We start from the raw sequence: 25,035 nt of genomic DNA, 5'->3' as shown, positions 1-25,035 counted from the left end.
TCCATATAGTGAAACCTATGGTTTTTCCAGTAGTAATGTACAGATGTGAGAGCTGGACCATAAGAAAGGCTGAGAGCCAAAGAACTGATGCTTTTGAATTGTGGTGCTAGAGAAGAGAGTCCCTTGGACTGCAAGAAGACCAAACCAGTCAATTCTAAAGGAAATCAACCCTGAATATTCATTGAAAGGACTGATGCTGAAGCTCCAATACTTCTGCCACCTGATGTGACTCATTGGAAAGGCTCTGATGCTGGGAAAGATTGAAGGCAAAAAGAGGAGGGGGAGGCAGAGGATGAGTTAAACAGCATCACTGACTCAGTGGACACGAATGTGAGCAAACTCTTGGAGACAGTGGAGGACCAAGGAGCCTGGTGTGCTGCAGTCCCTGGGGATGGCAAAGAGTTGGACAAGATTTAGCAACTGAACAATTAGACAGTGGTGTTAACCCCACATGCTTGAGACTTGGGTTATTAAATTGATAGAAATTCAGGGAACAAATTAAATTGAAATGTGAAATATGGAGAAGGAAATGGCAACCCACTCCAGTAATCTTGCCTGGGAAATCCTATGGACAGAGGAGCCTGGCGGGCAAAAGAGTCAGACACGACTGAGGGAGGGGCAGGCACTCGCTAGAGGCCCCAGAGCTTTTGATGGCAGAGCCAGCACTGTGGCTGAGGACTCCCGGCTCCCAGGCCTCTCTCAGCAGATAGGAGCGCGGAAAACTAGAGCCTAGAATACGCCTGAAGGCTTTCCTGCCAAAGCAGGGGACGCGGGTTCCACCCCTGGTCTGGGAAGACCGCACGTGGCAGAGCAGCTGAGCCCATGCATCACAGCCACTGGGCCGGGGCTCTCCAGCCTGGGAGCCGAAGTACTGAGGTCTGTGGGCAGCAGAGCCCGTGCTCCCCAACAAAAGGAGCCACCGCGGTGAGAAGCCCACACCCCACTAAAGAGCAGCCCCTGCTCGCCACAGATAGAGAAAAGCCCCCGCCGCATGAAGACCCTGCACAACCATAAATAAAATCATTAAAAAAAAACATGAAAAAAAAAGGTGAAATAATGATCAGAAACCTTTAAAAAATTGATGCATTTTCTCTTCCAGCATCAGACCAAAGAGAAAGCAAGCTAAAAAGACACTGAGAAAGGTATCTAGGTAGAAATACTGAATTGCACTATAAACTCCTGCACATTTAATGCTCGGGGTGCTATAATCCCTGGTACTTGGTTGGAAATTCTTATTCCTTTTGTACAAGCCTGAAGGCTAGATAATGAGAGACAGTAAAGACTTAAGTAGTTCGGGTTCAAGAAATCTGGATTTGAATCCTGGTTCTGCAGACTAGCGTTCCTGATGTTTTCCTCCAAGAGGCTCTAAACTGCCTCCTACCAGGTAGCTCCTCAAAGTCTGTGAACCAGGAAGGTGCGTCACCCCAGCTCCTAACTTGTCACCAAGTGAAAGAGTATAAAATGCCTCGCTCTGGCTCTATCACAGCGTGCCTTTTTTTACTTTTCTCTCCCAGAATAAAAGGCCCTTACTTTAAAAAAAAAAAAAAAAAGATTTTATTTTTTCTTTCCGTTCTGTTGCTAGCTGGAGCTAAACATTGGCTGGGGCCCCAGGCGGCGGCTGGAAAGGCGCCCTCCCAGGAGCAGAAGGCTGGCTTAGGGGAAACTGGGGGGGGGGGAGACAGCTCGCGACGCTGCCCAGCGCGGGACGGCTTCTCCCATCTTTCCCAGCCACGCCAAGGCCCTAGCGTGAGCCCCTCGCCCTCAGAGCGCGGCGAGGAGACTTGGGGGACACTCACCGGGTAGTGGGGTCACGCAGCCCCACCCCTCAGCCCTCCCGCGCAGCCCTACACTCTCCTAGAGGCCGGGGGGCGGAGGCGCCCGCCTAGCCGACGCGGGGGCGGGGACCACCCACGGCGCCGCGCGGCCCCGCCCCGGCCCCGCCCCCCGACGCTCCTGCTCGGCCTCCCTGCCGGCCTGGCTCGCGAGCTCCTCGCCGCGCGAGGAATCCCCACGTCCGGATGGAAGATTTTTTTTTTTTCCTGAGTTTTCCCTAAAGCCGGATGGGCCCGGTACCCAGCTCCTTCAGATAAAGATGGAAGAGAGGACTAGAGGGTCTAGACTGGTAGTGAAGAGATGGCCTTCTTGCTCCTCATTCCCTCGCCCTTCCCTTCCCAGCGAGAGGGCTGGACTGGTTATCGGCTTAACCCATCTAGAAAGTTTTGGGTAGCAAATTAATATATTTTCGTTCGGAAAAAAAAAAATTAACGTCGCGTTTGGGGATAAAATTACGCTGTTCCCATATCCGAATTGGGGATCTCTCCATCTAATTTAAACCGGAGAGGACGAAGTTGTGGGAGGGCAGTAACGCATCTGCTGGAGGGAGACGGGGTGGGTGATGGGGCGGGCCAAGTACAGTAGCGTTTAGGAGACTGTCGCGTCCTCTCCTAGAGGGAGGCCTCCCTCTTCCACCCCCGCACCCCACCCCCTCTACGGCTGGGCCCTTCTACCGCGCCCCCGCAACTTCTAGTTGCCAGAATGGAAAATTCACAGAGTCCAGCCTAGTCCAGGTCAACAAACTTTTATTGCCATTTCTGGCTCCCCCAGCCCCAGCAAGATCCCTGCTTACACTGAGCTAGGCTGCAGAGGAATGGCGGTGGTGGGCGGGTATTAACTTCTTGCTCTGCACACTGCCAATGTTTAGAAAGAAAATCCACTTACTGGGCAGGGCGGGCCATACAGGGTGGGATTCAAGGGCGCCTATGGCTCAGTCCCACCTCTGCTGGCTGCAGAATACGGAGTATGGTTCCAAACATTTTTTAAGGGAAAGGAGAAGAGATGAATTTGGTTGCTGTTGTACCCCTTGCCCTTGCTGCCACGTTTCCATGGAAATGAGGGAGGGGCAGGATGTAGCTCACTCTGACTACCTGGGAGGGTGGCAGGACAGGCAGTTAGTAAACACATCGCCTTCCACCCCTACCCAATACAGACTGCTGTCCCCAGTCGACCCCCAGGCTCATTGCCTGCTCCGCCCCAGTTCCTTCTGGAGCTGCTTTCATGCCAACTGGACTCCAGGCAGGGCTCGCTGGCAACAGTAAGAATCTGAGTATGTTGGTCAAGCTCAGCAGCAGGCCTAGTAGGGCCGTCAGTTGTCATGGCTTGGTGAAAAGCCCAGTGCCCCCACAACTCTGTGCAACTGCTGTTGCTCAAGCATCTGTCTCAGACAAAACAAAAACATAAACCCAAATGATTGAGGTTAGAGAGAATACAAAATAACAATGCTGAGAGCTGGGATGGGGAGAGGAGGCACCTCCTTCTCAGACTAGAGCCACCTGTGCGCCCTGCCTTCTGCTGCCTGGAGTTTGCTTCCTCCCACTGGGCTGTGGCTTGCAGGGCTGGAATCCAATCTCCACTGGGTGCCGGCAGCTGTAACCACTGCTGTCGGTTGATGAAGCTCGCCTGCTGCCCTACAGAGGAGGTGCAGGATGGATCTTCAGTACCATGGGTCCGCCCGGTGCTGCTGATTGTAGAGCTGTAGTTTGATCTGATCTTTGATCTGACTCACGAGGATCATGGACAGCAGGATTCCCACCAGCTGGAAAAGGTAAGAAGGAATTGGGGCCTCAGCCATGAGTTATGGCCTTGTTTTCTCTGACTCAATCTTCCCAGTGCAGTCAGCACCTGCCCTTCAACAGTGTTAGTGCCTGAGTCCCAGGTGCCCTCCCCCAAACTAAAGGAGTCTTTACAGAATTGTGGAACCACAGTTTTACAGAGTAAGTTACCTGGGGGATGGCCAGGCCCAGTGCCACACCACCAAGTACGAAGAGGTTGCTATGTATCCAATTGACCAATCTGTCAATACAGCCGTTGGTGTAGATGACTTTACTAGCTTCCAGGTAGTCAAGGGCCTGCATACCTTGGCCACACATTGTGTTGATCACTGCCTGGAGAGAGAGTTCAAAAGCCAAGTGGGACTCCCATTCCTAAAACTTTTTCTTTGGGGCCCTAGCTGATGGGCCTCCCACCCTTCCTAAATTCCTAAATTGTTAGAGAATACATGTGGAGGATGCTAGGTTGGAAATTGCTAAATGCAGACTTCCCTTCCTCTGGCAGTCTGAGTTCAGTTCTCCTTATTTTAGAGACCTGGGCCTTCTGGGCCGCCAAGTGGGCTACAGAAGTGAAAGATTGACAAAGCCATCAGACTGCAGTGAAGAAAAACATCTGACGGCTGTTCTGCAGAACTGACTGGCTGAGCTAGGGGATGCAGATTCCCGATGGCAGCTGCTCTAATCAGAAAGTAACTCAGATCACTGTGGGAGGAAATGAGGCGGGAGGTGTGCTCACCTGGTTGGGGGTAGGCAAGCAACAGGAGTAAGGCACAGAACAGCGCTCACGGCTGGGGTTGTCTTCTGAACAGTTGAAATACATGTTCAGGGACCAGTCCTTGTAGGAAATCCCTCCACAGCAGCTGAACTGCAACAGAGCCCATCACAGGGGTTAAAAATCCCCCACCCCTTTCACTGAGGTGACACAGCGAACTCTCAAAGCAACCAAAAATCTATGGCAAGCTTCTACTTGTAAGTTCAAGGTGTGTTTAAACACAGCCTTGAAACTTTGAACTCAAGCTTTTCAGTGACCTTCACCTGAAGAAGTATTCTCTTCTTAATTTCTATTACTTTATAGGTTTTGTTATAACTTCTTGTGTATATATTTTGTTTTACACACTCAACTATAAGCTCCTTGAGGGCAGTTTCTGGTTTTGCACTCTTGCATAGCATTTGTTGTTTAGTTGCTAAGTTGTGTCCGACTCTTTGTGACCCCATGGACTGTAGCTCGCCAGGCTCCTCCATCCATGGGATTTTCCAGGCAAGAATACTCGAGTGGGTTGCCATTTCCCTCTTCAGGGGATCTTCCTGACCCAGTGATCGAATCCATGTTTCCTGCGTTAGCAGGTGGATTCTTTACTATTGAGTCACCAGGGAAGCATAGAGCCTGGCAAAAGGGTATGTTCCCCAAATGCTGGCTGAAATAATTAAAGGATCAGTGCTACAGACATTTGTCTTAAAGTAGAGAAAGCACAGGAGGGGACTCTTCAATGTTGTGGGCCCATAATTACACCATGAAAGCAAACAGGATCCAAGTTAAGGGTGTTACACCAAGTGAAGGGGAACTCAGCACTGGTCTCAAAAGCACTTTTGTTTCAAAATATAACTTCTGACTCATAGCAGCATTATTCACAAGAGCCAAAATACAGAAGTGACCCAAAGTGTGCACCAAAAGACAAATGGATTAACAAAATGTGATATATACATATTATGATGGAATATTACTCAGCCTTATAAAGGAAGGAAATTTTGGCACAACCCACAACATAAATGAATGCTGAAGACATGCTAAGTGAAACAAGCCAGTCACAAAAGGACAAACAGTATATTCATTGAGACAGAATTTCATAGAGACAGAAAATAGAATGGTGGTTTTTAGGAGGAGTGGGGAAATGTAGAGTTAGTGTTTAATGGGTATAGAGTTTCAGTTTGGGAAGAAAGTTTTGGAGATGGATAGTGATGATGGCTATACAACAGTGTAAATGTACTTAGTGCTACAGATCTGTACACTTAAAATGGTAAATTTGATATTATGTATATTTTACCACAGTTTACAAAATGTAACTTTCTAATTGGTGATATAAAAAAAAAATCTCCCAGTTTCCCCCAGGAGTAACCACTTATAATGGTTTCCTTTATATCCTTCCATATTCCTTTTGTAAATATGAATACATATTCTTTCCTCTTTTACACAATTGGTAGATTACTATATATACTGTTCTGTGCCAGTAAAAGTACTTTTAAAGCTATGTGTAACCCTTTCCCAGAATCCATTACCTATGAGGTAATGAAAAAGCCCACAGACCTTGAGGGTGAGTTGTCTCTTGGGATAGCATTAACCGTTTACCCATAGCTTCCCAGACCACTAGATGACCACCCCTCTCTCAACTCGTACCTCCTTCTGGCCAAAATCTATGAGGTTTTGAAGGTCCAAGTCATCTCGGTAGTGCACGATGGCATTATTGATAATCTCACTCACTTTGCCCCGCACCTGCCAGAAACATGAGGAGGGAATCAGAACACAGGACTAGCCCCTGACCTGTGCAGAATCAGCAATAGATGGTGCTCATCTTTCTTTATTTAAGTCAACCTTGAAGTCAGAACCAAGTCCTAGCAGGGAAGAAGGCCAGTTCTGAAGCCCATGCATCCCTGGGCTCCCTGGTACCTGTGGGCAAGAAAAATGCTGATCTGCTGTTGCCATGTCTCAGAGCCGCATTTCAAGATAAGCCAATATTTATCCATTTCTGAGTACTATTACACAAAATACTTGACTGATGTAAAGCAGTGAAATTAGTTTGTGTGTGTGTTGAGGGGGTGGATTGTTTTTTAGTAGAAAAGGACTTACTGAGCTAAAACACTGACCTCTAGTGGACATAAGAGAATTGCATCTCTTTCAGTTCAGTTCAGTCGCTCAGTCGTGTCCAACTCTTTGCCATCTCATGGACCACAGCACGCCACCCAACTCCCAGTTTACCCAAACTCATGTCCATTAAGTCAGTGACTCCATCTAACCATCTTATCCTTTGTCGTCCCCTTCTCCTCCTGCCCTCAATCTTTCCTGGCATCAGGATCGTTTCAAGTGAGTCAGCTCTTTGCATCAGATGGCCAAAGTATTGGAGTTTTAGCTTCAACATCAGTCCTTCCAATGAACACCCAGGACTAATCTCCTTTAGGATGGACTGGTTGGATCTCCTTGCAGTCCAAGGGACCCTCAAAAGTCTTCTCCAACGTTTTTGAGTATCATTTTTTCTGTATCATTTTTAGGATTTTACTAATCTTTTCTCTGTATCATTTTTAGGATTTTACTAAGTCAGAAGGACTAGGACACTCTGAATTGACTCACTGGCTCTCAATTTCATAGTTTTTAAGCATGCTCTCTTCCTTTCTGCTTCATTACTTTTCTCAAAATTTCTTTTTTTTTTTTTTCAAAATTTCTTATCCATAGTCCTGTACTCTGCCCCTGGCAATCATCTGCCCTTTTGGAAAGAATTCTGGTTTTTAATTAAAAGGGCTGCCACTGAATGTCAGACCACTTCCAGATATGGTGAGAGCTGTTCAAAGTCTTGTTTACTTCCCCCTTTTCTTACTTTTGTTTATCCCAATAAATAATTTTTAAAAGAAATAAAAGGCTCTTCATGTTGTCCGTGACCCACTTGATAACTGAATTTTACTCAATCGTTTGCATTAAAGTTTGCAGACTATTTTAACTTTGGGTTCATAGAATTTATTTCCCTGTTGGCCTCTTAGACTGTCAGAGAAAAACACCTTACAATCTTGAAATCCTCTTTAAATATGGTGACTTTAAAGGGCATTCATTTATCCCTAAGGACAATCTTTCAAAGGCTAATGCTCCTCACGGGAAGGACCACTGTGGTTAATTAGTCAGGCTGAGCACAGGCAGGAACCTTCCCTTCCTCCCTCTGGTTCACATTTGAGTAGGCCTGTGACTCCCAGAGTTACCTTGTCTGAGAAGACGAAGCCCAGGACCCCAGCTGCCAGCTGTAGCAGGAACACGATGGTGAGACAGAGAGAAAACTGTGGGGGAGCAGGTGGCAAGAGGAGACAGTCTGTTACCGCGCTGGGCAGGGGTTTCCCAGGGCCACAGGGACGCCTGGGGCCCACAAGCCACTTCTCCCAGACACCCCCCACCCCACAGTGTGGGGCAGCTGCCTCTGGGACGCTGTCCTGGGGGTGCTTGCCCTTGCTGGGTTACCTGGGCTGAGCTCTACAGGGAGGAGTGGCCAGCACAGACCAGCGGGCAGCAAGGGACAAAAGAAACTGAAAGGTTTCAGGAAGGAGAAGCACAGGGAGGAGGGGCCCAGGCCTTCCCAGGGGGCCGCCCCTGACCACTCACCGTCTGCAGGAGGCAGATGTTCTCGCGGAGAGATCCGATGCAGCCGCAGAAGGTGAGCAGGAACATGAGGATGCCCACCACGATCAGCAGGATGGCCGGGTCCACAGCCAGGCAGGCCAGCGCCGCCTCTGGGGGAGGGGCTCTCAGTCTGAGCTGGTGCCCACTGAGCAGGGTGCCAGGGGTGGGGTGGGGTGCCCCCAGAACTGTCCTCCTCCCCTGGTGGGGGACTCTCCAGTGTGGCTAGGGAAAGGTTACGGGGAGCAGTACTGCCCTCCCACGGGGAGAACACCAAGGGCCCAGAACAGTCTGTGGCCTTTAATTTGAGGAACTAACAAAGTAAGAGCCTTTATTCCCAGGCTTGAGAGAGGAGGAACCATTTTCGCTCCAGAAAAGAATTAGAATGGCATTAGGCTTGCTGGCTTTTGCATATTCTGTTTCCTGGAGACTTTGTGTAGAGGAATAGGAATGGAGGTTGAGTTTCTCCTGAACAGAGTGAAGGGAGGGCTGAAGCCTCTGGGTAGTCTTTGCACCCAGAAGCCTACCTTCTTCCCTAGATATGCCCTAAGCCTAAAATGCAGGCAGATCTCAGAAGATTCGCAGGAGCTCGGGGAAATCCAGAACTGGCTTGGGTGGCCAGGCAGAGTAAGCCGCCAGGATTTGGCTAGAGGGTGGCGGCCTCCTATAGCTCCATAGCTTCTGTGAGGAGGAGGGCTGAAGGGCCAGGGCTGATAGAGGCAGAAGAGAAAGGGGCAGGCAAGAGTCATGGGGAGATGGACAGAACTGAAGCTCACCTGCGTGCTTCATCAGCCGAGCGTAGACGCCCACAGCCACCATCACCATGGAAATCACCTGTGGAGACAGGGAAGGAGCCACACTCTGAGGTTTTGGAAACCGGGGAGCCCTGAGAGCTGTGAGTAACCCTGGAGGAGAGGAGGAGGATGACGACTCTTCCTGGGCCAGAAATGAGCATCTTCCCCACCCCCCCAGTGATACTGTTGATAGAATCCAGCAGGGCATTACCTTCATGAAAAGCCTGTATCAGGATGATCACATTTAATTCTCACAACACAGTTATCTGGTGAGGCAGCTATTCTCCCCATCTTACAGATGAGGAAGTTAAGGCAATGCAAGGTTAATACAGAAGAGCAGTTAGGAACATGGGCTTCAGAGTGAGGCGGATCTGAGCCCATGCTGGACAACCCTCTGAACTCCAGTTTCTGTATCTGGGAGTTTGTTTGTCTGTTGTTGTCGTTGTGCTTTCGGCTGTGTCGGGTCTTCGTTGCTGTGTAGCTGCAGTGAGCGGAGGCTGCTCTTTGTTGTGTGTGGGCTCCTCACTGCAGTGGCTTCTCTGTTGCACAGCACAGGCTCTGGGCGCACAAGCTCAGTAGTTGCGGCTCTCAGACTCTAGAGCGAGGGCTAAGTAGCTGTGGCACATAGGCTTAGCTGCCCTGAAGCATGTGGAATCTTCCTGGACCAGGGATCAAACCCATGTCCTCTGCATTGGCAGGTGGATTCTTAACCACTGGACCATCAGGGAAGTCCCTGAGGATGGGCATTTAAAACAACTATATCTAATAAGATTACTGTGAAGATGAAATAAAAGAATGCATGAAAAGCATTTAACAAGATGCCTAGTAATAAATATTATCTATCATTACTAATTAGGGCTTCCCAAGTGGCTCAGTGGTAAAGAATCTGCCTGCCAAGCAGGAGATGTGAGGGTTTGATCCTTGTGCTGGGAAGATCCGTTGGAGAAGGAAATGGCAACCCACTCCAGTATTCTTGCCTAGGAAATTCCATGGACAGAGGAGCCTCGTGGGCTGCAGTCCATGGGGGTCACAAAAGAGTCAGACACGACTTAGCGACTAACAACAAATCATTACTAATGATTAACTTGCCCACGGTCACATAGAAACTGTGAAGTTTTGAATTTGAATCCAACTACTTCAAAGAGAGGGTCTTCACGCTGAAGCAGGCCTGAGTAGATGCTCCCAGGTCTCTAACCCTCTTGGAGGTCAATGTGGTGTCAAATGTAAAAATGAAAGTGCAAACCAGAGTGGAAGAATGCTTGCACATGAATGCCTTGGTGTAAAATAGCAGAACTACCTTACAAAGGAAACTTTATAAAGTCTGATTCCAGGGTGTGGAAACAGAGAAGTTTAGACCTTTCAAACTTCCTGGCTTCTCTCTGAGAAAACAAACTCATCAAAGACCACCAGGGCTCCCTAAATGGGCTTTCCCTGTGCCCTTGCTGCAGGCCTCCAGGAGTGCAGGGTGACCCCATGTGCGCACCCTTCCTTTATGCCCAGTTCCCAGGCTGGTGCTAAGCAGCAGCTGGCTGTCACCATGGCAATAGCTGGGGCCACACTCTGGCTGGAGGGAGTTCTCAGCAGGAACTTGACCAGTTCAGTGGAGAAGGACAGGGCTGGCTGGACTCCACTGTCCTGCAAGACAGAGACCAGCTGGGAAGAAACATCTTGGGGCTTTGGTGGGAGAAGGGAATTGAGCCCCTATAGCAGGACAACAGGTCAGACTAGTCCCTCAATAGAGAGAGATTTTCTTTAGCGAACTCTACCAGCTGGTGCATTCAGCAGGAAATGGGAAAACCTTGTCTAAAACCATGTCTTTTAAGACCCTTCTCCTTGGTGCCCAATCGTTTGACATCACCTCTGCCTCGGGGCCCCATGCGTTATGTGCTGGCGCTCACACTCTGTGTCCAGGAGCGAGGGAGCTGCTTGCAGAGAGCTGTGGGAGGGGCTGGAGGTGCCAGCTGGCTTCTTATCCCACAGCACAGCCAGGCTCATGGAGCAAGGGGCAGTGGGTGGGAGGTGAGGAAAACCCACAACAGAGATCCTGGTCATCCCGCCGACCCAGAGACATAAGCCCTTTGCCAGAGCGATCAGGCGTCTCTGTCTGCCCTTTAAAACTCACCACAGCCAATTCTGGTTCTGAACATCACTTTACTGAGTCATTTAAAAATATGTATCTGCTCTTTATTTAAACAGGCTCCTTGCTGTTTTTTCACATGTTAAATTTTCACTGGGGTGTATAACTTTTCACAGACAGTCTCTGATTAAATCCCCACACAGCTAAAACAAGAAAGGGAAAGTAAAGAGATGCCATGTGTCCCAGGGTAAGTACATTCCATGGGTGGGCTTTTAATTATAGCAGCTGTTCTGTCTCTATCTGCGGTAGGTAGAACAGTGTCCCCCCCCGCCCCCGAGATGTCCTGTCTTAATTCCCAGAACCCGTGAAAATGTTACCTTACATGGCTGGCGGGGCTGTGCAAATGTGATTCACTTAAGGACCTTACGATGGGGAGATTATCCCAGTTGGCCCAATATAATCACAGGGAACCTTATAAAAAGGAGGCAAGAGGGTCAGAGTAGAGGAGGAGATGTGTATGAGAACAGAAGCAGGGGCTGAAGTGTGTGCCATAAGCCGAGGACCATGAACAGCCTCTAAAAGCTGGAGAAGGCAAGGAACTAGATTCTTCCTTAAAGCCTCCAGAGGGAATCATGCTTCTCTGACATCTTGATTTCAGCTCAATGAGACCTGTTTTGGACTTCTGACCTCCAGAACTATAAGAAAACTAATTTGTATTATATTAAACCATTCAGTTTGTGGCAATTTGTTAACAACAGTAATAGGAAACAAATACACTCTCCAAATCCAATTCATCAGCTGTTATGTAGGAGACACTCAGGACTGCAAAGATGAGCAAGATGTGGTCCTTGCCCTTAAGGAGATGTATCTGTTACATGGGAGGGGGCAAGAGCGTCTATAGCCTGCTGTTGCTGCCAAGTTGCTTCAGTTGTGTCTGACTCTGTGTGACCCCACAGACGGCAGCCCACCAGGCTCCCCCGTCCCTGGGACTCTCCAGGCAAGAACACTGGAGTGGGTTGCCATTTCCTTTTCCAATGCATGAAAGTGAAGTCGCTCAGTCGTGTCCAACTCTTAGCGACCCCATGGACTGCAGCCTACCAGGCTCCTCCGTCCATGGATTTTCCAGGCAAGAGTACTGGAGTGGGGTGCCATCGCCTTCTCCGTCTATAGCCTAAGGCAGTGCTTTTTGATGTTGGCTGCCATTAGAATGGGGGGGTGGTGCGTGGAGGAGAACTTCAAAATTCCTGATGCCTAGGCTACACCCCAAACCCAGTATGTCAGAATCTCTGGCATTGGAACCCAGGTCACAGTGTTCCTGAATGCATTCCATGTGATTCCAACACGCAGCCAAGTTTGAGAACCACCAGCCTCAAGCACACTCAGCCAGGGATCTAGGGCAGCAGGTGCTGGTTATGTGAAAAAGAAAGTTAAGACATTAATATGAGCATGAATATTTAATATCATTAATGATCCTGCTTGCTTGGAAGCTCACTAGCTACCTCTGAAATTCTACATTTCTGTCATTGATCTGCCCCTTTATCCTGGAGTCACAGCTTGCTCTTTCACACTTCTATTCCTGACCACATCTCCCACCTTGAATTCCTCAGAGCTGCTGCCATTCCAAAGTGAGTACTGCTGTTATTAGCTTAGCATCTGAGAGCTGAATAGAAACTTAGGAATGAGCCCGGCCACTCACTTTTTTTTTTTTTAATAGATGAGGCCAAAAGAGCAAAGTGATATTTGACCAAGTGCACATGGGTGCAGTGGCAACATCTGGACTAAACCTCATTTCCAATCTCAGTTGGGTACCGTCTACACCATATCAGTCTTTGCTGCAGAATCCTTGTGACATCCCACAATATCACCAGTGACCTCCTTTCATGATGAGAATGGAGATAAAGACACTTCTCTTCCTAGAATAGCTTTTCATATTCTGGCTAGAATGAAGCCTCACTGGAAACTTTCAAACGCTAGACACAGTTTTTAAAATAGCTGAGTCCAGCCAAGGGCATGTTCCTGAAGAGTTGTCCATCAAATTATATAAAATAATTTGCCCGCACCAGTACCTTTATCCTTATGTAAGGTGAGTAATCACCTTATAATGAAAATAGCCATCTGCTGGGCTCCTTGGAGAAATGGCTGATCCTAGGACTGGGGCAGGAGATAGGTAAGTCTGGAGCACCTTTTGGTGCCAGAAGGTAAGGAAACGATCAAAAAAAAAAAAAAAAACCCACATTGGTGTGGCCATGCCAAAGAGATATCAAAAGAGTATGGAATTGTTACCCCAAATATAAAGTAAATATCCGTGCGTCTCTACTGATATAAATGACTTAATAAATGGGAGAGAAAAGACAAATCTCTCAGACAGAATTCCAAATATTTTATGGAGGTACTGCAGCATCTGGAGAAGATCATGGCAACCCACTCCAGTATCCTTGCCTGGGAAATCCCATGGACAGAGGAGCCTGGCGAGCTTCAGTCCATGGGGTCACACCGAGTTGGATATGACTGAGCGACTAGCACTCACTGCAGTGTCAGGGAGGTGGAACACCTTCCAAGTGTGGGCTGCACAAAGTAACTTCTTTCCAAAGAGAACAGACTGCAAAAGGGTGGGGAAAAGACTAACTTTACAGTGGAGAAGCCTGGCTCCCCCAGCCAGGTGATCAAGGTCAACATCAGTACAAGTCAGTGATATATGAGATTATGTGAAATGGCACTTCCCTTCCGTGGTCTTCATTCCCCAAACCCATAACCCCAGTATAATTATAAGAAAACATCAGGTAAGTTCCAATAGAGGGACAAGATGATCAGTACTCCTCCAAACTGTCAAAGGCTTGAAAAACAAGGAAATTCTGAGACACTGCCACAGCCAACAAAAACCTAAGGAGACATAACAACTAAATGAAATTTGGTATCCTGGATGGGATCCTGGAACACAAAAGGGCATTAAGTAAAAACTAAGGGAAGCTGAATAAAGCAGGGAACTTAATGTAATGAATGTTTTGGGTTGGCTGAAAAGTTCATTCCAGATTTTTCCTGTGCCTGCTCAGTTGTGTCTGACTCTTTGAGACCAACCCCATGGACTGTAGCTGACCAGGTTCCTCTGTCCATGGAATTTTCTAGGCAAGAACACTGGAATGGGTTGTCATTTCCTATTCTAGGAGATCTTCCTGACCCAGGGATCAAACCTGTGTCTCTTGAGTCTCCTGTGCAGGCAGGCAGATTCTTTACCACTGGGTCCCCTGGGAAGCAGCATCATACTCACGTAAGATGTTAATAAACAAGAGACACTGGATGTGGGGTACATGGGAACTCTCTGTACCATCTTCTCAAAGTTCCTGTAAAACTAACAGTTCTAAAAAATGAAATCTATTTTAAATAAAAGTCACCCTCAATTTGTTAGTCGTGTAAATCCACACTTTGTAATATCATATTTTCTTAAACTAGGATTCACTTGCCTACAGTTTTACAACCTTTAACCAGGGTGTTTTCTCCTTACACCAAAAAATGGCAGTAGAACTTAAAAATGTCCAGGTGACAGGACACTGAGAAGCTACAGTGCTCTCTTGATATACCATATGCAACCTTGACATAGTAGATTCTTTTTCAAGCTTTAATATGGTACTACTGCTATCAAATTTATATTCATATTTAACTTTGCCTGATTATCCCAATAATGTCCTTTATAACTGCTTCCCCCCCTTTTGTCCTGACTCAGCTTCCAGTCAACAACCATGTATTTAGTGATCCATGCATCAGGTCTCCTTTAGCTTGGAACAGTTTCACAGCTTTTTTTCTTTTCTTTGTATTTGGTTTCTCAAAACACTGACTTTTTAAAAATTGTGGTAAAGTACATATACCACAAAATTAACCATTTTAAAGGGTGCAGTTCAGTGGCCATAAGTACATTCATATTGCTGGGCAACCACCACCATTATCAGGCTCCAGGACAGTTTCTTCACCCCAAATACAACTCCTGTACCCATTAAATGGTCACTCCCCACTCCCTCCACTCCTCCAACCCTTGGCAACCACAGACCTGCTGTCTCTATGGTTTTGCCTATTCTGCACATTTTCTATAAATGGAATCATATAATATGTGGCCCTTGGTGTCAGTCTTCTAATGTTTCCAAGGTTCGTCAGTGTTGTAGCATGTATCAGGACTTCATTACCTTTTAAGGCCTAGTAATGTCCCACTGTATGGATAGAACCCAATTGGTTTTTCCATTCATCTGCTGATGGACATGTGGGTTATTTCCACCTTTTGGCTACTGTGAATAGTGTTGCCGTGAATATCCATGTACAAGGTTTTGTTTGAGTACCTCCTGTCTGCTGTTCTCTTGGGTATAGACCCTGGAGTGGAATTGCCAGGTCGTAGGCTGCAGTCCATGGGGTCGCACAGAGTCGGACACAACTGAGAGACTTCACTTTCACACTTTTCACTTTCATGCACTGGAGAAGGAAATGGCAGCCCACTCCAGTGTTCTTGCCTGGAGAATCCCAGGGACGGGGAAGCCCGGTGGGCTGCCGTCTATGGGGTCGCACAGAGTCGGACACGACTGAAGCGACTTAGCAGCAGCAGCAGCAGCAGCAGGGTAATTCTATGTTTAATTTTTTGAGGTGCTACCAAACTTTTTCCACAGTAGCTGCACCATTTCACATTCCCACCAGCAATGTATGGGATTCCAATTTCTCCACATCATTGCCAATACATGTTCTGATATTTTTCCTGATGATACTGACTTTTTTTTTTTTTTCGTAAGTCCAGGCCAGTGGTTTGGCTTAACATTTGGATGTTGGATTGTTTCTCCCCAATCTGATCCAGATGATGTATTTTTGACAGGAGTATTAACATAGATAATGTGTCCTTCTCAGTACGTCACGAGAGGAAATGACATACTAATTTCTATCCTAGAAATAAGGAACAATTTTACTAACATGATTTGATTGTTAGCCACATGTCTCAGCATCTCATAAAATAGTAGGGCAATACTCTAAATAGTTTCCTAGTTTTCCAGAAGGCTTGCTGCTAACGTGTCCTCTTCCCTGTGCCCTTGATGGCAGATAAGCAGCTGTGGTCTTGGAGAGAAGATGGGAGATAACAGAAAACAGAGAAAAGTCACTCCATTATTTGACCTTTTTTTTCCCCCTGTAAATCAGGAAAAGACAGTCATGAACTGATGTTTGTGAGGAAAACCCTTATTCCAGCCCCGGCACACTAATTCACAGCCATCAGCACCAAGTGGGAAGGGCCCCCAGGTAAGGTCCTGGACAAGAGATCTACTGGCTCGAATGTCCCTAATTACAAGCAGATTAGCTCTTGAGTCTGTTTCCATTGGATTAAAGCCAATGCAATGTGAAAAGCTCTGAGAAGTGGACCTGGGGAAGGTCCTCGGAGAACAGTGGAATCTCTGTTCCTATGATATATAGGAAACATCTCTGTAAACTATAAAATATAACGACACCATTAATCATCATCACCTTCTGGCTAACAGCAGGAATGTGAGCAGGGGCATCTGAGGCTGAAGGAAGTCAAGTTCAAGGTTGGCCCTGGCCTAGACTGAGTCCCCACACACCTGTCAATTGGCAGGAGAAGCACTCATCCTAGCTCTCCAAGTCCTTCCCCAACAGGTGACCTTGATGAGCCAATTCTAACAACAATGGTAACAGCTATCTTTTTTCGATGGCTAAAGGGCCAGGTACTGGACTACACACTGTATACACACTATGACCACAAGACCAAGAGAGTGGTAGGATCTCCAGTGTATAGAACTGATGTTGGGAGAATTTACTCGGTTAGTGAGTGGCTAAAGTGGGACTGGAAGGTATGTCCATATGGCTCCAGAGCCTTATGACCTCGGTCACACAGCTGCCTCCTGCTCTGCCTCACAGCAGCTCCAGGGCACGTTCGTTCACTTCAGGGCCTCGTGAGCGGTGGGAAGGAGCTGCCTGCCATTGTCTTGGGTGAGCAGCTGGTAATCTCCGAACGGCAGGGCTCAGGCCGTGGAAGTAAAATAGCATCAGGAGGGCCCTTCAGGACCCAGAGGAAAGTCCTGGAGCCACACCTGAAAGGGGCCAAGGCATCACCACTAAGGCCCACCAGCCCCTGAGAGGAAGCCTGGCCTGTCCACCTTCCACGTTCTAAAGTCCAATCTAGGGGCTTCCCTGGTGGTCCAGTGGTTAAGACTTTGCCTTCCAATGCAAGGGGCGTGGGTTCAATCCCTGGTCAGGGAGCTAAGATCCCACATGTCTCATGGCCAAAAAACCAAAACATAAAACAGAAATCAGAATGTAACAAATTCAGTAAAGACTTTTATTAGTAAAAAATGGTCCACATAAAATCTTGAAAAAAATTTTTCTAATTAAAACAAAAAGCCTAGTCTGCATGAACTGGGTGGATCTGTTTCACCTTTTCTTTGGAATGAATCTTTCCCCCTCTTTTCTTGATGGTGGCAGTGGGAGACAGCTGGGAGTAGAGTGATTCCCTGCATGGGGCTCAAACCACTGTCCCCTCCACCCCCTGCCAGAAGGATGTTGGGAGGGAGGGGTCTGCACCTCCCGCTTCTCAGTCCTTTCTGTCCTTATTTCTGGATAAAGTCAAAAAAATCATAGCCTGCGAGCCCTAAAGCAGGGCCCCCTCTCTCACTACCTGGGATCTGCACACACCAGTCCTTCAGCAGCCATCCTGGCACCACTGTTCTGGGATTTCTAAGGTGGCAACTCTCCATGTGGGACTGATTGTTGGCTCTCTCCCGCTGGATAGGATGGAACTGTCCAGCTGGAGTGGAGTCCCTAGGGCTCTTTCCTCGGATGGAGTCCAGTCCACAGAGCTCTTTCCTCTCCAACGTCTGGGCCAACCTTTAGCTCCTTTTAGGCCATGGCTGGTTTTGGTTCTCCAAGGTTATAAACGAGAAAGGGAAGTTCACAAGGGCTCATAGTGGTATAAACCCTCAGACTCACAGCCTGGAGTCGCCAGCCTGACATATAGCTTGCTATCGCAACTCTGAGAGATGCTTCTCTTTTATCCTTTTTAAAAGCTGCTTGAAGTCTGTGATTTTCTACTTGGTACAAGGCAAACAGAGCTATTTAGGGAGTTAAGAAGCCATGTGTGTGACCTGACAACAAAGAGTGTGGTTCTGTCTTCATTCTTGGTGGTGGTGGTGGTGTTGTTTTATAAAAAATAATGTGATAATTCGTTTATTGCAGCCTGCTTAGTCTATAGGGAAAGGAGGGAAAAAATGGGGGAGGAAATGGGCTCTATCTCCTAACATGTTTAGGTGTGTGTGTGTGCCTGCTCATGCGTGCGTGCGTGCCTGCACTTGCATGGTGGTAAAGGTGGGGGTGGGCGTGGGCAGGAAGGGACTCAGGAAGGGCTTCTGCCAGGCTCAACGCCTGATCACTTCCTCGTGGCTTCCAAGCCAGACTACAACAGATAGTGCTGAAGGTGGTTTGGAGACATTCTGAATCCCCTGGGGATTCCAATACAGTGGAAGTAGGCGGGAAAGTGAAATTCTTGAAGGAGATACCTCATCAGAACCCTGATCAGCCCAGGGAAGACCTGGATGGGTCCACGTGTGCTGTGGGCAGTATCAGGCATGGCCCTGAGGGAGACGATGGAGGCCATGGCTACCATTTTTTCTGACCTGGCTTGAGGGAAGAGTGCCAGGCCCACTGCAGAAGAGAACACAGGCTGCAACCCCAATTAAGAATTAAGGATGCCTGAGGACTTAAGGTTGTGCTGCATCCTGACAGACTAGTGTCCATAAGAAAGGAGGAAGGGCATCCTGATTCCACTCCGTAGGCTCTGACCCCTTGTTCACCATTCAGTAAACATTCAATAAGTACCCACTCTCTGCCAAACACAGCTGGGCGCTGAGAATCCAGAAGTAAATAAGCCAGTCTCTACCCTCAGGAGCCTAGAGGGAGAGACATAAAGAAATGCATAATTGGGGCACAGATGAAAAAAAAAAGATCTGACGATCAAAACGTGCACAAGGTGCCGGGGGGAGTCCTGAGGCATCGCCTCTAAGGAAGGCTCAGCTGAGACACAGGGGCAGGAGAGCTGAGCTTCTAGGCTTTGCCTGACTCAAAAGTTATGCCAACTGCTGCCCTGGGTGGGAAAAGGATCAGCAAGGAGGGAGATGGTTGCTGTGGGCAGCACTGAAAATGCTCCTGCCAACGTATGCCCAAGCTGACAAAGCATGGTGTATCAGCCCACTGTCTTCCCTTTGCACAGACAGACAGAAGGTTGTGTTCAGTCATGTCCAACTCTTTGTGACCCTATGGACTGTAGCCCACCAGGCTCCTCTGTCCATGGGATTCTCCAGGCAAGAATACTGGCATGGATTGCCATTTCCTTCTCCAGGGGATCTTCCTGACCCAGGGATCAAACCCCGGGTCTCCTATATTGCAAGCAGTCTCCTGCACCGCAGGCAGATTCTTTACCAACTGAGCCACTAGAAAAGCCCTCATTCCCTCTGCACAGAGCTGTCTAATACAAGCAGGTAAGGAAAGTCAGCTACTTTTTTTTTTAAGTCAGCTACTTCTTAACGGAAAGACTAAACTATAACTTCTGTGATCCTGGGGCAATTCTCCAAGCCACGGAATCCTAACAATCAGTAACCCAGCTGCACAATTCTAGGAAGAAAACCAGAACTCCTAGGCAAAAGAGGAATTGAGATTTGAAGCAGGAACAGAAGGAACAGGTCCTGGTCCCATAGGAGCCAGGAGCTTGCCCCAAGGGTCAGGGCTCCTAGAGAAGTAGCATGGATAACCACTGCCACCACGGTCACCATTGCATGAGTCCAGATGATGCCTTCCCAATGTGACCCAGGCACAGATGCAAACACCATCCATCCACACCTCTCCAGCACCTGGCCAGAACATACACTCTGCCTGGAGTAGGAGTTGGCTGACAATCCCAACCATGGGTGCCTCCTGAGTAGGAAAGGGGAATTTGATTAGGATAGTGGAGAAACCTAAAAAAAGAAATCACCATAATCAGTCCCTAAAGGGGGATGGGAAGAAAAATGACCCCTGATCTGGGGAAACAGCTCTTCATCTCCAGCTGACCATAAGTGGGATTAACTCTATGAGTCCAGACCTGGGAGAGAAGTGGCATTCAGTAACGCCAAAAAAATATTGTCCCCTAGGAAGGTCGATGTCCCAAGGGTCCCAAGACACAAGAAAGATGCATCCTTAGAGCTAGCCCCAGGTCTTGAAGAAAGAAAACAGTCCCCAGAGTGACACACTCCTCTTTAAATAGTTCACAGAGGCAGAAAAAAATTTCTCCTTTAGAGGAGAAAGCTTAAGGACAGAGACACACATATATTGGCTTGGGGTCACACAGTAAGTTGGTGCCAGAAAGAAATTGGGCCTCTTGTCCTTCGGTGTGCTATTTCTAGTGCCTCTGACTTTTTATGAGTCTCAAGTAGGGCCAAGAAGGGGTGCTTCTCTAATTTGGGATGGTGCCAGCTTGGTTAGCCAGGTCCTCTGACCTTGAATGAAGTACTGGAACCAAGAAAAACGGGTCTATGGAGCCAAACTCTCTCCCTTGCTGTGACCTCCCAAAGTCACTTATCTGGTAAAAGGGGTAGAGTGGGGGAAGTCCAGGAAAATGACCGTGAAGGCAAGTGTAACAGATGCACCCAGCTGTTGCCTCTAGGGTGCACAGATAAGGGTGAAGCACCAAAGGCTTCAATGGAGTTGCATGCAAAGTCATGGCTGACAGAGGAAGTTAGAACAAGGAGCTGGCTCTAAAGATGGCATGTCATTGGCCTGGCACACTCAATGGGCATGTAAGAGGGCTCTCTGGAATTCGCCTTTAGGTGTGGGGTTTCCCCTTAGGACATCCCCCAGCCTGACACAGTGGTGGTGAGATTTTCTTCCCTGGCCACCAGCTGAAACTGGCATTGACTAGTTAACTACTAATACTGCTAACACCCCAGCAACAGCAGCAACCAAGGACTTCCCCTGTGATTCAGAAGTGAAATCACCAGGTCAAGCCCACTAACCCCCTTTTTGACATAGGATAAAAGAACATCTCTATGGTTTGGCTTTCTTATATATAAAATGCAGAGTTCTAGACAAGATGTCTTCTAGTTTCTTTTTTTTCCCAGTTGCTGAACTGAGAATTTGTTAGGAGTTCAAACTTTATTTTTCCTAGTACAATGGCTGAGAGTGAGCCGTCATCACCACCCTCTGGGATTTTTCTCATTTTTCCCAACAGGCTGGCACTTATGTACTTTGTGTCTGTTCACACCATGGCCCCCGAGAAACCTTTCCAGCAACTGGCTTAGCTGCCTAGTCTGCTCCTTCTCCTAGGAAACATAGACTCCTCCCTCCTGCAAGTCTGAACTTTAGGTCTCAAGCAGAGGTGGGCAAGTGTAACGGACTCCTAGAGCAGCAGCAGCTCTGGTGTTGGTGCTGGATGAGAAATTGGGGAATGTGAAGGGGGTGGGGATTGATCTGCCCATGTTCTCAAACCCAGAGAGGCTCAGGGACTCTCCAGACCTGAAACAGGATTGAGCTAGCATTTCATGATCTGGCCCAGCCGCATTCTCAGCTCCAGCAGAGAATTTCCAGCATCCTTGATCATGCTGGGTTTGATTTTTATGGAGGAGGAGACTGAGGCCCACAGAGGTGAACATATTGCCCAGGTTACTCAAGTCAACAATTGAAGGCAGCCTGGGGGTAGGAATCGAGGCAGCCCCAGTCCGACATTTTCTACTTTTTCAGCTCCAATCAGAAGATTCTGAAAGGACCCCTGGACTTCCCCCGCGTCCAACATGGGGTCTATTTAAAGAAGCGAAATAATATCAAACTCCAGGGGATGGAGCCTGGTCCTGAGAAAGGTGGGCAAAGTTTGGGAGAGTTCTGGGAAAAACATCCACACCTGGAGGCCATTCCGGTCTTTTCTCCGCCTTTGAAGGGAGGGGAGGAGGGAGGGCGGCAGAGGCCTGCAAAAAAAGGAAGAGACGAAAGCCCCTGAACCCATTCTCTCGGAGGGAAGGGAGAGGAAAGGTCTAGGTTCCCCACTTCTTCTTTTTTTCTTTGCCAGCAGGGCCTCCCAGCCCCCAGGCCTGAAAAATCCCCCAATCGTGAATGTATTAAGGGTCTGCTTGGGCCAACAGGAAAACCCGCTCCACCAGCTCAAACCCACCTTTTTAGCCTGACACAGACCCTCATCCGGAGCCGAGAGAATACCCATAAAGCTTTACCGAATCCCTTGCATTCCCTCCACCCCAACATCCTCTGCAGTCAAGGAGCCACTGGGGTGTCCCTCCCTAGGATAAATTACCCCAAAGTGCGATTTTTCCAGAAAACTAGACAGTGCCGCTCACCACGTTCGCCTTGAACCGGTCATCCGGGAACGACCCCTCCTCAGCTCTGGCAGCCCACTCAACCCTCCAGGGAGTGCCCTGCAGCCCAGGTGCCCCTATAACCCCCAAGACTCACCCAGAAGAGCATGTTGAAGAAGAAGAGCAGGTATTTCACCAGCGGGCTGACGAAGGAGAAGTCCTCCCCATAAGCGGCCGGCGCCCCGGGTCTCCGGGCCATGGTCCAGCCGCCACTGCCCCCGGGGGCCTATCTCCCCACGGCGGCCGGCCCACCTGCGCGCTCCGCGCCGGGAGGCATGAGCTGCACCACCGCCGGAGCCTAAGCGGCGGGGGAACTGCGCCGCGGCGGGAGGTGCCCGCGCCGTGCGTCCGGGAGAAGCGCGGGCAGGGGAACGGCGCCGCCACTGGAGCCGCCGGGAGTCGCGGGAGCTGCCGCTGGCAGCGTGAGCGGCGGAGACTCCGCTGCGGCCGGAGGACCAGCCTGGCCCGCCGGGCTCCCAGGAAACCGGGCCCGCCCTCGACCGCCCATTGGCTCGTCGGCCGAAGCATGACTTCTCATTGGTCGATCTCTGATGTCACTAAGTATCCAACCATCCCTCTTTTCCGAGAGGCGGGGGAGACACCTGTTCAGTGAGGGACAACTTGTTAAAGGGTCAGCCGTTCCGCCTCCTCCCCGGAGAAGGAAAGCATCCAGGCTACAGCTACTCAAGGGAAAAAAAGATGAGAAGGAACGCACACTGCCATCACACACCCACGTCCTCTACCCGTTGCTGTGCATATACGCAAACATACATACGTTAAAATCAACAAGTACATACACCATATGTTAAGCAATGCGTTGAAAGCCGTGGGAATACAAGAGAGTAGAAGAAATCCACCCCCCATCCCGGGGTAGGGGGCTGATGACAATAAAATCAGAGAGACAAAACTAACCTACACAAGACAATTAAGACTATTTAAGAGGAACTGATATCCTGTTTAATAACTGTATATTTTGAATGCTTATTTCAAAAAACACTGTAATCCAATAGTGGAAATTTAGAAACATCACCAACAATCCTCCACCCTAATTCATTATTCTTTCAATTCTCATCTCACTATTTAAGTCTAGGTCCTCAAGAGGACATGTTTTTAACACAGTGATCTGACACACATACCAATGCAGCGCAAGTGACAGACACTGGGCTGGCTACCTAACGCACACGTGAATGCTGTCGACTGAACATTTGAATCGATTCTCTCCCCAAATTCATATGCTGAAATCCTAACCCCTACAATTATAGTGTTAGGAAATGGAGACTTTGGGAGGTGCTTAGGTCATAAGAATGGAGCCTTTCAGTTCAGTCGCTCAGTCGTGTCCGACTCTTTGCAACCCCATGAATCGTAGCACAGGCCTCCCTGTCCATCACCAACTCCCGGAGTTCACCCAAACTCATGTCCATCCAGTTGGTGATGCCATCTAGCCACCTCATCCTCTGTCATCCCCTCCTGCCCCCAATCCCTCCCAGCATCAGAGTCTTTCCCAATGAGTCAACTCTTCGCATGAGGTGGCCAGAGTATCAGAGTTTCAGCTTTAGCATCAGTCCTTCCAAAGAACACCCAGGACTGATCTCCTTTAGAATGGACTGGTTGGATCTCCTTGGACTCTCAAGAGTCTTTTCCAGCACCATAGTTCAAAAGCATCAATTCTTCGGTGCTCAGCTTTCTTCACAGTCCAACTCTCACATCCATACATGACCACTGGAAAAATCATAGCCTTGACTAGACGGACCTTTGTTGGCAAAGTAATGTCTCTGCTTTTGAATATACTATCTAGGTTGGTCATAACTTCCCTTCCAAGGAGAAAGCATCTTTTAATTTCATGGCTGCAATCACCATCTGCCGTGATTTTCGAGCTCCCCACAATGGCACCTCACTCCAGTACTCTTGCCTGAAAAAATCCCATGGACAGAGGAGCCTGGTAGGCTGCAGTCCATGGGGTCACCAAGAGTCGGACACGACTGAGTGACTTCACTTTCACTTTTCACTTTCATGCATTGGAGAAGGAAATGGCAACCCACTCTGGTGTTCTTGCCTGGAGAATCCCAGAGACGGGGGAGCCTGGTGGGCTGCTGTCTATGGGGTCGCACAGAGTCGGACACGACTGAAGTGACTTAGCAACAAAATAAAGTCTGACACTGTTTCCACTGTTTCCCTATCTATTTGCCATGAAGTGATGGGGCCAGATGCTATGATCTTAGTTTTCTGAATGTTGAGCTTTAAGCCAATTTTTTCACTTTAATCAAGAGAGGCTTTTTAGCTCCTCTTCACTTTCTGCCATAAGGGTGGTGTCATCTGCATATCTGAGGTTATTTATATTTCTCCTGGCAATCTTGATTCCAGCTTGTGCTTCTTCCAGCTCAGCGTTTCTCATGATGTACTCTGCATATAAGTTAAATAAGCAGAGTGACAATATACAGCCTTGACGTACTCCTTTTCCTATTTGGAACCAGTCTGTTGTTCCATGTCCAGTTCTAACTGTTGCTTCCTGACCTGCATACAGATTTCTCAAGAGGCAGGTCAGGTAGTCTGGTATTCCCATCTCTTTCAGAATTTTCCACAGTTTATTGTGATCCACACAGTCATAGGCTTTGGCACAGTCAATAAAGCAGAAACAGATGTTTTTCTGGAACTCTCTTGCTTTTTCCATGATCTAGCGGATGTTGCCAATTTGATCTCTGGTTCCTTTGCCTTTTCTAAAACCAGCTTGAACATTTGGAAGTTAACGGTTCACGTATTGCTGAAGCCTGGCTTGGAGAATTTTGAGCATTACTTTACTAGCATGTGAGATGAGTGCAATTGTGTGGTTTGAGCA

The 25,035-nt window shown here is 48.2% G+C and overlaps 1 protein-coding gene across 1 annotated transcript; it reads right to left on the bottom strand.

Annotated features, from left to right (window-relative positions):
* Window positions 1–2,562: 2,562 nt before the first annotated feature.
* Window positions 2,563–22,659, bottom strand: TSPAN33 (tetraspanin 33). Its single transcript, XM_040259610.1, has 8 exons — window positions 22,300–22,659; window positions 8,748–8,805; window positions 7,957–8,084; window positions 7,563–7,637; window positions 5,998–6,093; window positions 4,342–4,470; window positions 3,780–3,941; window positions 2,563–3,592 (listed from the first exon to the last, which is right to left on the bottom strand). Exons 1-8 carry the CDS (start codon window positions 22,399–22,401, stop codon window positions 3,491–3,493), a joined length of 852 nt encoding a protein of 283 aa, XP_040115544.1. The 5' UTR covers window positions 22,402–22,659; the 3' UTR covers window positions 2,563–3,490.
* Window positions 22,660–25,035: the final 2,376 nt, after the last annotated feature.

Source organism: Oryx dammah, unplaced genomic scaffold (genome assembly GCF_014754425.2).
Source record: "Oryx dammah isolate SB20612 unplaced genomic scaffold, SCBI_Odam_1.1 HiC_scaffold_18, whole genome shotgun sequence".
In the NCBI taxonomy this organism is placed as follows: Eukaryota; Metazoa; Chordata; class Mammalia; order Artiodactyla; family Bovidae; genus Oryx; species Oryx dammah.
Note: the sequence above shows the minus strand (reverse complement) of the source record. Positions and strands in the feature narration are given on the sequence as shown.

Bases quoted from the DNA above. Each gene is read 5' to 3' on its own strand.
- TSPAN33 (XM_040259610.1), bottom strand. From the start codon at position 22,401: ATGGCCCGGAGACCCGGGGCGCCGGCCGCTTATGGGGAGGACTTCTCC. The intron at 8,085-8,747 runs GTGAGCTTCAGT...CCCCTCCCCCAG, and splicing joins TCGGCTGATGAAGCACGCAG to AGGCGGCGCTGGCCTGCCTG. The intron at 6,094-7,562 runs GTAACTCTGGGA...TGTTTCTGGCAG, and splicing joins GCTTCGTCTTCTCAGACAAG to GTGCGGGGCAAAGTGAGTGA.